Source organism: Corylus avellana, chromosome 4 (genome assembly GCF_965113065.1).
Source record: "Corylus avellana chromosome 4, dhCorAvel1.hap1.2, whole genome shotgun sequence".
In the NCBI taxonomy this organism is placed as follows: Eukaryota; Viridiplantae; Streptophyta; class Magnoliopsida; order Fagales; family Betulaceae; genus Corylus; species Corylus avellana.
The window spans coordinates 6,963,023-6,974,633 of record NC_142493.1 but is presented as its reverse complement, the minus strand read 5'-3'; the positions used below and the strand labels follow the sequence as shown (position 1 = coordinate 6,974,633).

The following is an 11,611-nucleotide window of genomic DNA, read 5'->3' as shown; positions in this document are numbered from 1 at the left end:
ACATAACAATAATAATGGATTGTGTTTTGTTTTTCCATACCCCCCAACTTGAATCATACATTGTCCTCAATGTATGTATAGAACTAAAGAAAAAGATCAAGAGTATAGGAATACCTGAATGAGCAGATGTGGGCATATCATACCCCCAAACTTGAATGCAAAAACACATGTCCTAAAAATAAAGTGATACTCCAACCAAATACCAATCAAGTGCACACATTGTTGTAAAAAGATAAACAAAGAATGAAACAACAATGGAGAAAATAAACCTGGATGGAGATCATATGCCCTGGTGGAGTGGAGGGTCAAGCGCACAGGGCCTGCACTTGATCCTAGGAGGTATTTCTCAATGTAAGTCCGAGTCCCGAAGGATCTTACCTCGATCCTTCAGAAGTCCAATCAAGCTCTTCCATCCCTTCTTCTTTATGATCATGTAGCACTCCACAAGGAAGAGGATTCTTCTTAACATCCCGAAACTGCCTCTCCCAGCGAATAGGTCTTGATGCTCCCCATGACAATGTTCAGGGTGTTTGTCCTGAACTGGTTTCATGATCAACCTATTGTCTCTATGGGAGTTCTCAAAAACTGGGGTAGCCAGGGAATTTGCCAAAAAATTTTCCACCCCAATGAAATCAACTTCAACAACTTTTGAATGAAATATGTCCCCTGTGGGGTTGTCATCAGGTGGTGGAGTACTTGAAGTGAGAGGCATTGGCTCCGGTGGGTTGCTCCATGATGGGGCTCTAGATGGAGGATCAGGAAGTGAGTCTTCAACAGTTTCTCCAATGTCATCCAAGAGGTAACATGCATTCTGATCAGGCACATTCTGGAAGGCATTGAAGATGTTCAATCTGATCTTCATATTTCCAAAGGAGATCTTCATTACTCCGGTTCGGCAATTTATGCATGCATTGGCTGTGGCAAGGAAAGGTCGCCCAAGGATGACAGGAATTTGCTTCTCTGGATTTGGGACCGGTTCTGTGTCCAGAACTATAAAGTCAACTGGATAGTAGAACTTGTCCACCTTGATAATGACATCCTCCACAATCCCGCGGGGTTTCTTGATCGAGCGGTCAGCCAATTGCAAGACAGTACTTGTCGGTTTCAATTCCCCTAGGCCCAGTTTCTGATATACCGAGTATGGAAGCAAATTAACACCAGCTCCTAAGTCGAGGAGAGCTCTCTCAATCTCGGTGTTTCCGATGATGCATGAAATTGTAGGCGCTCCAGGGTCTTTGAACTTCGGAGGAGTGTTATGCTGAATCAGAGAGCTTACTTGCTCGGTGAGAATGACCTTCTTGGGAATGTGCTTCTGATTCTTCGTCTTTTGAGTACACAGGTCTTTGAGAAACTTTGCATAGGCTGAAATTTGCTTGATGGCCTCAAGGAGTGGGATGTTGATTTGAACCTGCTTGAAGGTTTCCATCATGTCTTGTATCTTCTCTCCTTGTTTCCCAAAGTGGGTGGGTGCCTTGAGACGTTCTGGAAAGGGGGCCTTAGGCTCATATGGTACCTCAGGAGTGGGGGTAGATGATGAAGATGCCTTGATGCTTACTTGTTTACCCTTGTCCTGATGCAGATTTTGCGGGGCCTCAATTTGCTTATCCTTCTTTTCTTCCACATGATTGTCAACCATTCTTCCACTTCGCAATGTGGTGACGGCTTGAACTTGCTCCGGTTGAGATGTGCTTCCTTCTACCATGTATAGTCCCCTAGGGTTGGTCACTGGTTGACTTGGAAGCTTTCCTTCTTCCCTCCTGTTGAGGGTATTGGCAAGTTGTCCGACTTGAGCTTCTAGCTTGGCAATGGAGTGGGTATGTGAGTTTACTCTTTCCTCTTGAGATTTGATTGACTGCTTTATCTCGCTGGTCAGCTCATTCACTGCTTTTAGAATTCGATCCTCAAAATTAGACTCTGATGGAGACTGGTAGTGCTGTTGTGGAGGCCGGTAAGTGGAATGAGGTTGGTAAGGCTGCCTGTTGGATTGAGCTTTATTGTATGGCCCTGGGGCCGAGTTGCCCGAATTTGAATTCTCCCACGAGGAATTTGGATGATTTCTCCACCCGGGGTTGTAGGTATTGAAGTACTGATCATTACCCGGTCTAGAGAAAGCTGCATTAACCTGCTCATTTGCAATATCAGTATAATTTCCATTAACAGGGCAGTTATTTATCTGATGCATAGGACTGGAAAAGAATGAGCATGATTCAGTATGTGTGTGAGTAGCATTAGGAGCAAAACCAGCAATCAACAGAACTTGGTCTAGCTTCTTGGAGATAGCTTCAACCACTTGGTCGGCCATGTTTGGGGAATGGCCGGCTTCATACAAACTCTCCGTCTTGGGTGCTTTAGGTGCTGGTGCCCTTCGTCTGGCGGAGACCTGCTGAAGAGAATTGTTACTCAAGTTTTGAAACATAGACCATGCTTCATCTTCGCTTTTCAACATGAATGTCCCCCCACATGATGCATCTACCATTTTTCTATTGGACTCGGTCAGGCCATCATAAAAACACTGCACTAGCTGCCATTTTGGGACAGCGTGGTGTGGACATGATCTAAGCAGTCTCTGTAGTCTATCCCAAGTCTCATGGAAATCCTCTCCCTCATACTGGGAGAAGGTAGTGATGGCTCTCCTAGTATCATTGGTCATTCCTATGGGAAAATACTTCTTAAGAAATTCTTGCTGTAATTGAGCCCAAGAAGTAATAGAGTTAGGTGTTAAGGATTGAAACCAATGTTTGGCTTTTTCCTTGAGGGAGAAAGGAAAAAGACGCATCCTTAGGGCATCCTCAGTGAATCCATTCATTTTAGTGGTATCACAAATTGCTTCAAAATCACTGAGGAAGTCATAAGGATTTTCAGTGCTAAGCCCTAGGAAAGAAGGTAAACTCCGTATAGTGCTGGGCTTAATTTCATAATGGGTTGCCGTAATTTCTGGCAACCGGAGACATGTGGGAGTAGTGTAAGTGGTAGGAAGATAGTGATCTTGCAATGCTACGTGGTTACCGTCCCCCATAGTCTCAGTGGAACGTTCCTCTAACAAATTAGAGTTCTTTTGGGATCTAATTTGTCTAAGAGTGCGTTCGATTTCAAGGTCGCAAGAAATTAATGGAAAAGATAAAGAAGGACGACCTAGCATAAACTAAACAGAAATTTAAAAGAAAACAGAAGAAAAAAAAAATTAAGCTAAAACAGAAAACAAACAAGCTCACAAACGGCCTTAGTGTGCACTTAGGGTCTGGATGCAGGATGCCGCAAGTGCGCTCGATCGCACGGTAGGGTGCGTTCGATCGCAGTCACAGAGAAGGCAGCTTACGGACCTGTTTGCAGTTTCTGAAAAAGAATAAAATCAACGCAAAACAGAATTAAAATTTAGCAACTTAAAACAGGAAAATAATTTATTAAGCTAAAGTTTATCTCTAAAATTTGACAATAAAACCGTTAAGCAGTCCCCGGCAACGGCGCCAAAAATTGATGTGGTATTTTTGTGACCAAAAATATCAATTATAAAAATAACCACTCGCAATAGGACGAATCTTTGTAGGATACGGCTACAGAGAGGGTGTCGAACCTCAAGGACTGCAGGGGTTTTATTATCAAAATTCAAAAGATCAAAATTAACTTAATTAAAACGGAGAATTGATTTGATTTTCTTTAAAAACTAAAGTGCATGAAAATAAAAGAGATTAAAAATAAGAGAGAGAGTGTAGGGTATTGACTTCACCTCTATCCGCACAACAATGGCTAATTATAATTAATCCCAGAAATTCATTTTATGCATGTTATAAATAAACAAGAAACTACCTTATTAAAGAATAAGCATAATCTATCTTCGGTTGGCACGGATCGTCCACCTAACTACTAAGACGCGGTACGACCTGTCTTCCCTAGGTATAAATTATCAAATTCTATAACAGGATACATACAATCAATGAATAAGTGTAACCCATCTTCGGTTGGCACGGACTGTCTACCTAAATTACACTAAACTAGGGTGTAGTACAATCCGTCTTCCCTAGGCATGGCCTATCAAATCCTATTGATCGTATGTCAATTAAACCCATTGTATAACCATCATCCTCATAATCACAGAAAACAAGAATGATTTGATTTCAATAAAAGTAAAATACTTTCTAAGACAAGAGAAGAATTTCACAAATATTGATATTTGAATTTAAGAACAATTGCATTTAATAATTAAGAACATAAATCAATTATAGCAATCCTCATAGTTATACAATCAACATGCATAAATTGAAAATCTAGAAATTAAATACAATCAAACCATTGTGCTTGGATAGGGTTACATCAACACCCCACGAAGGGGTTTAGCTGCTCATGATCTCCTAAGCTCCACAGACTATTTTACTGAATTTTGCTCTAGAAGCGGTGTGTCTTTTCTCAATGCTTAGAGGCTTATTTATAGGGCTTAAGAGAGTCCTAGAAGCCCTAGTAATCCTATAAATTTCGGAGATTTAAGTCCAAGTCCAATTATGATAAAGAAAACCTAAGTCCAAATCGGAATAGGATTCGCCCAGAATTGCGTTCCTATCTTGGGGGGCGATTTTGGCAATGCGGCGCTCCGAATTAGGAAAATGCTATTTCACAATGATTTGTAGAAATTTGAGTTAGCTTTCCAGTTCCACTTGAATCATCTCAATCAGATATTTGAGCTAAAAGTTATGGCCAAAATACCGAGACATATGCAGAATCCCAAATTGAATCCAATCCGATTTTGACTCCAATTTGAGAAATTCCGAATTAATCCTTTTCTTTATTTGATTTAAACTTAACCATGATTGGTTAAGTTTAACCATATCTTCTAGGTCTTCTCAAAGTGTGCTTTTAAGCCCAAAATCAATGGAATTAATTGCATCTTGATTTATATGCTGAAAACACAAAAACAAAACAAAATCAAACAAATAACAATGCTAAGGAATTAACATATGTAAATTAAGGAGCTTGAATGTGCAACATTCGACGCTTATCACGGCTCATCACAATTGGAAGATATACCAACTTGATGTCAAGTCAGCCTTTCTTAATGGCATCCTTGAAGGAGAGGTGTACGTACAACAACCAGAAGGCTTTATAGTGGAAGGAGAAGAAAGCAAGGTGTACCACCTTAAGAAGGCGTTATATGGCTTAAAGCAAGCACCAAGAGTTTGGAACGCACGCATTGATAATTACCTTCATCATAACGGCTTCACTAAATGTCCATATGAGCATGCTGTTTATATGAAGAAAAACCATCGTGGTGAATTTCTAATCATTTGCCTATATGTTGATGATCTGTTATATATAGGAAATAGTGGTGAAATGTTCAAGGATTCAAGCAATCAATGTTTAAGGAGTTTGAGATGATAGATAACGGGTTGGTGTCCTATTTCCTTGGTATTGAAGTGAAGCAACAATAGGGTGGAATTTTCATATCCCAAAAGAAGTACATGAGGGAGATTTTAGAGAAATTCAAGATGGATGGCTACAACTCTGTGAATACCCCAGTTGAAACAAGCATAAAGTTGTCAAAAGAAGGAGATGGTCGAGTTATTGAACCAACTCTTTACAAGAGTTTGGTTGGAAGTCTGAGGTACTTGACGATCACAAGGCCAGATATTGTCTATGGAGTTGGACTTGTGAGTCAATACATGGAGACACCAATGGAGACTCATTGGTTAGCTGCAAAAAGGATCCTAAGGTACATCAAAGGCACTCTGAATCTTGGTTTATTCTATGCCTATGGTGATGAAGCGAAATTAGTTGGTTATTCAGATATTGATTGGGGATGTGACCAAGATGAGACGAAAATTACTACTGGGTATGTATTCTATCTTAGTTCTACAGCATTTTCTTGGACATCCAAGAAACAACGAATTGTAGCCTTGTCTACCTGTGAGGTAGAGTATGTGGCAGCTTTGTCTACTATTTGTGAAGCTATATGGCTAAGGAATCTCTTGAAGGAACTGGAACATCCACAAGAAGAACCAACCGTGATTTACGTGGATAACCAATCAGCTATAAAGTTAGCAAAGAATCCAGTGCAACATAGAAGGAGTAAACACATTGACACTAGGTTCCACTTTCTTAGAGACCATGTCAAGCGGAAGACAATAGAGCTCCAGTATTGCCACACGACTGAACAAGTAGCAGATATATTTACTAAGCCATTATCAAGTGCAATTTTCATGAGGCTAAGAGACATGCTTGGCATGAGGAGGTTTTGATTTGAGGGGGAGTGTTGGAAACTAAACAAATCAAAATACAAGAAAGTTTTTTCAAATGGTAGAAGTTATAAGTTCTTTTAATTAATAAAAGACTTTAGTTTTTCTAAACCCATGTGTTTATTTAATTCTCAACTGAAGTCTTAACTTAGAGATGAGTTTTTTGTTATTTAATACAATAAATATGGAGAAGAAAAAGCTTTGTAAGTTAGTCTTTGAATGCCTCTATTTATAGGCTTCGTAAAATGTATTTTCATACAAGTGAAATACGAAGAAGATTTCCTCCACTCTTCTCTAGTCTAATTTTGTCATTTGTCTTTAGCTATAAAAGAGAGAGAGAGAGAGAAATAGAAAGACAACTAGTTTGTAAACTAGTATTTTATCTTTCATTCTTTTGGGTACGAAAAAAAGACAAAGAAACAGAAGGCTTTTAAATGCTGACTGAAGTAGATCTACCAACTTCCAAGCTAGCTTCAGATATGTTTTGATGATCTTCAAATTTGTTAGGTAGATTAGGTAAGATGATCACACATCTCTGCCACCTTACTGTTTTTATTTTATCATTTTATTTTATTTTTTATTTTTTATTTTTGTTAAGATTTGAACCAAAGACTCACCTGGTATTCATTCATACATAGTTGTTACATACCAGGTGACAACAACATAAGATATTCACCCGCCCATTATTAGTAAATTAATAAGCAGAATAAATAAAATTTTAGCATTAGTTAGTATACAAATTTAGGATCACATAATTAAATTATTTATGGTAGGAGAAACCAATTTTGCAATTCTTACCCCCTTAATTAACCGGCTGTGAGTATAGAAGTGCGGAAGCAGAAGAAGATGCTGTAGAAGATGTAGTAGTTGAAGATGTAGATGTAGTTGCCCTGCCTGAAGGGGCAACATAGGTTGGCACAGGCATCTTTGGTGCGAGATCAATGGGTAATGGAGATTCAAAATCAAGCACATGGAGGGCTTTTCTTATCGAAGGCCGGAGACTGTAATCTGGGTGGCCACACCATAGCCCCACGATCATCAATCGTTCCATTTGCTGCTCATCAAACTCTCCACACAATTTGGCGTCGGCTGCATCAAGAAGCTTTCCCCTTCCATAAAGCTCCCAAACCCACTCTAGTAAAATTATTTCGTCTTCTTTAGCCTTGGTTTCAATGGCTTTTCTTCCACAGGCAATCTCTAAAGTAACAATTCCAAAACTGTATATATCTGACTCCTTGCTAGCTCTGCCAGAGATGACACATTCAGGCGCCATATAGCCCATTGTCCCGGCCAAAGCCGTGGTTTGTGATCCCTTTGCGTGTTCAACCATTCTTGCTAAACCGAAATCCCCAAGCTTTGCGTTGAAGCTTGAATCCAACATGATGTTGCTTGACTTTATATCCCTATGCAAAACACATTGCTCCCATTCTTCATGCAAGTACAACAACGCAGATGCCAAACCTTGAGCAATGTTGTACCTCGTTGCCCATGTTAACAAGCTCTTACCTTTGAAAAGATGCGAATCCAAGCTGCCGTTGGGCATGAACTCATAAATGAGTAGCAGATCTTTGTTTTCATGACACCAACCAATGAGTTGCACTAGATTCTTGTGCCTCAGTCGGCTAATACTCTTCACCTCAGATGCATACTCCTTTATCCCCTGTCTAGACCCTCTTGACACCCTCTTGACAGCAACGTACAAATTCATTTCTCTTAAAAATCCTTTGTAAACCCCACCAAATCCACCTTCTCCAAGCATGTTTTCCTCTGCAAAGTTATTGGTTGCACGAACCAATTCTTTGTAGGAGAATTTCTTTGGTCCTGTACCGCGTTCAAATTCATCGTCCATGGAAAGATCAAAAGCTAAATCCTGATCTCCTCCCCCTCTATCCCGATTCTTCTTCCTGTTCATAACCCAAAACAAACCCAAACCCATAATTAAAAGGCATGCTGATGCACCCACGCTCAGCCCCACAACCAAACCTCGCTTGCTTTCATTCTCAGTCTTGTTTGGCTGTGGCTGTGGAGATTTCTCAGTCTTGTTTGGCTGTGGCTGTGGAGATTTCTCAGTCTTGTTTGGCTGTGGTTGTGGAGATTTCTGAATGATCAGAAGTGGAGCTGTCGATTCAAAAGACCACGAGCAAAGAATATGCAGCTCGGAAATCAATCCTGTTCCAGCCGAGAAGCCAAATTCAACCCTTTCTGGTAAATAATCTCTCAAATCAACAATAGAATAAAGGTGTTGCTCTATTGGGATGTGATCATTACTACTGAATCCAGTGAAGCTGACACTTAAATTTTGTGTGCTTGGATCGTAACTAATACTAGAATTGTATGTTCTTTTCTCCTTAATAACGCTATACCATGCTGTCGTGTTCCGAGATTTCATGTCGTTGATATTGATACCGACGTGCTCACGAACTGGCTCCGGCGGATCCCATCTGGGATCATCATTGCGGAAAGTATCAAATTCCACGGCAACAAATTTGTTTGCAGCTAAGAAACTTGAGTCTCTCATTTGGTCGCGGCTCACAAGGCCAATGCCGGAGCCATCTGTTGGAATCGGTGGAGGGAAATCGGGGCTTGCGAGGAAGAAGGTTAGCCCATCTGAATACCCGTCAGCACCTTCCGAAGAGATGATAAAGGAGAAGCTGGTAGTGAAGTTGGCGACTTTTCCTGTACTCTTTTCCCAGAGATGCATGGTTTCTGAATACGTGGCACGACCCCAGTTGTCCACTGCATTTGGCGTGAGTTGGATGAGTGAATCTGAGATTGTAGCGTTTCCTGCCATTGTTATAGTTCCGTTGTTGATTTGAGAGAAATCGGTGAAGTTGAATGATAACTGAGATGCGCAGGGGATTATGAGAAAGAGGAAAATAGTTGTAATCATCAGGTGGGGAAGATGAAGAAGCAGCTTTTCTGGGTGGAAAGCCATGGCTGGGATCATAGGGGTTATCAAATTGTCGTCAAATATATGACTTGGCGTCACAGCGAGTTGATCGTCTTGCGCATTATTGACCAGAAAGTGATTAATGCTTTGACAAAATGATTCTGTGCGCTGAATTTCTTCATTGAAAAGATTTAAAGTTTGATTAAATGTTTGTTTCTGCTGAAAATTTCTTCTTTCAATATAACGTGACACTTAATTTCAACACCTTTGTGCGGTTAGTTTAGACTTTAACGCGTTTCTTTTCATGGTCCAATGAATGATTGCCTGCTAATCCACATCGCCATGGCTTTATTTATTTTGGAAAAAACAAAAATTAGCCTACTTGGTTACATCAATTTGCAATAAGTTTGATGTGGTTCAAAAATATTTTGATAACTACTCCTTATGATATGCAAAAATAATCAATAGGTTTTTTGATCTAACTTTCATATAATTTTTTTTTTTTGACGGAAATCAATACCATGGCAGCACAATAAGATTATGACAACTGTCATTCATAAGACCGTATTTATTATTTGATGGTTTCTGTCAAAAAATTATAAAAAAATTAGATGCAAATCGAAACTTATTTGTTATTTTTGCATATCACAAAAAAGGTGTTTTTGTGACGTTTTTTAAACTTCAGGAATCACATAATCTAATTAAATTATTCATATCTAGTTCTGTGAACCTAAGATTGTAGCATTTCCGGTCGTTGTTATAGCTTCATTGTTGGTTTGAGAGAAATTGTTGTAGTTGAATGATAACTGAGATGCGCAGGGGATTATGAAAAAGAGGAAAATAGTTGTCATCCAGTGGAGAAGATGAAGAAGCAGCTTTTGTGGATGGAAAGCCATGGTTGGGTATGAATCTGTTTGTTGAATTTCTTCTTTGAAAAGAGAAAGGTCTGAGTAAGTGTTGTTTTATGCTGAAATTTATTCTTTGAATAGAACGTGTCGTTTATTTCAAGAAATTTGAGTAAATGCGTTTCTTCTTCACCGTCCAATGAATGATTGACCGAGAGTCAATACCGCTATCGCTATATTTATTTTTCAGTCGTCAGGTAGTTGCTCACGGTAAGACGAAGAAGTCGTGGCAGCAGATCGTGGAAGAGGTTCTTAAATTGATTAAAATTTTGGCACATAAATATTTTTATTTTTATTTTTCACATATGATAAAATATGATAAACTCTAAACAAATGAAAAAGTGATAATATGACAAAAGTATCAACATTTGATTTCAAAGTAATGATTAGAATTGAAAAAATTCTAGGTGATGAATCCCATAAAAATCTTGATCTATAACTCATCAGTAGCCTAAGTACATCAAAGTCTTATTAATTAGGGTAACTTCACTTCAATTTAATAAGCCCTCAAACTTCAAATTCTCTTAATTTGAACCATTAAATTTTCAATTGCAGTCAATTTGAACCCTTCCGTCAAATTTAGCCGTTAACTTCCCTGACTTACCCCTAAAAAAACCAAAAAATATCCCTGACTTCTTTTTTCAACTTAAAAAAAAAAAAGAAGAAAAGGATTTAAGGGTAAATTTGTAATTTTATAAAAAGTCAGGGGTAGTCATTTTCTTGCCTTTTACGTTTTAAATCTGACGGAAGAGGTTCAAATTGGTTGCAATTGAAAGTTCAAGGGTCCAAATTGAAAGGTTTTGAAGTTTGGAGGCTTTTCAAATTGCTTGGTAATTCTAGGGTTTAAAATGAAGTTACCCCTATTAATTATTGGGAAAACTTCACAAAATTCTCACTTTGAACTTGTACTCGTTAAAAGTATTGGACAGAGTTTTCCTCCAAATTGGGTTGGAGGAACTTCCTCCAACTCAATTTATAAAAATGACATGTATCATTTGAACATGTGAGATGCACATTTTTTTTAATAGCAGGGATAAAGTTGGAATAAATAATATTAAAAACTCATTTGCATCTGACATGTTATTTATTTATTTTGTTTCTATTTAAAGGGCGGGAAAGGGCGACCAGTGTAATTTTTCCCCTTGGGCGTGACCATCAAGGTTTCCACCCATTGTGGAATGTTCGGCTTGAGCCATAGCTACTACCTGGTAAGGAGAGTTCGTCACCACAGCCTTACTAAAGTGCAAGTTGGTAAAGCCCTTTCTTAGTAGCATCTAGTTCGCAGACTACTATTGCAAGTGGGTTCGCACCCATGACCACTAGGAAGAAAGGAGGGGGGAATTGAACCTTATCCCCTGCTGCTTTACCAACTCAACTACCACCTTGGTGGTCATCTCACATGTTATTAAAAAAAAAGAACACGTGTCATTTTTATAGACTGGGTTGGAGGAAGTTTCTTCAACTTAGTTTGGAGGAAAACTCTATCCAAAAGTATTCCCTCTAAATTCAAAAACTCTCAATTAAGAGTATCGAACTTTTAATTTCTTTCAATTACCCATTTTGTTAGAATTTCGGTTAAATTTTGTCAAAATTTT

The 11,611-nt window shown here is 38.9% G+C and overlaps 1 protein-coding gene and 1 pseudogene across 1 annotated transcript; both read right to left on the bottom strand.

Annotated features, from left to right (window-relative positions):
• Window positions 1-1,874: 1,874 nt before the first annotated feature.
• LOC148586218 (uncharacterized) lies at window positions 1,875-3,016 on the bottom strand. Its single transcript, XM_088515182.1, has 2 exons — window positions 1,977-3,016; window positions 1,875-1,881 (listed from the first exon to the last, which is right to left on the bottom strand). Exons 1-2 carry the CDS (start codon window positions 3,014-3,016, stop codon window positions 1,875-1,877), a joined length of 1,047 nt encoding a protein of 348 aa, XP_088371308.1.
• A 4,007-nt stretch (window positions 3,017-7,023) lies between these two features.
• LOC148586217 (L-type lectin-domain containing receptor kinase IX.1 pseudogene) lies at window positions 7,024-10,010 on the bottom strand (annotated as a pseudogene).
• Between the last annotated feature and the right edge of the window lie 1,601 nt (window positions 10,011-11,611).

What these genes read in the sequence shown, in the direction of transcription:
- LOC148586218 (XM_088515182.1), bottom strand. Translation starts at nt 3,016, where the DNA reads ATGGGGGACGGTAACCACGTAGCATTGCAAGATCACTATCTTCCTACC.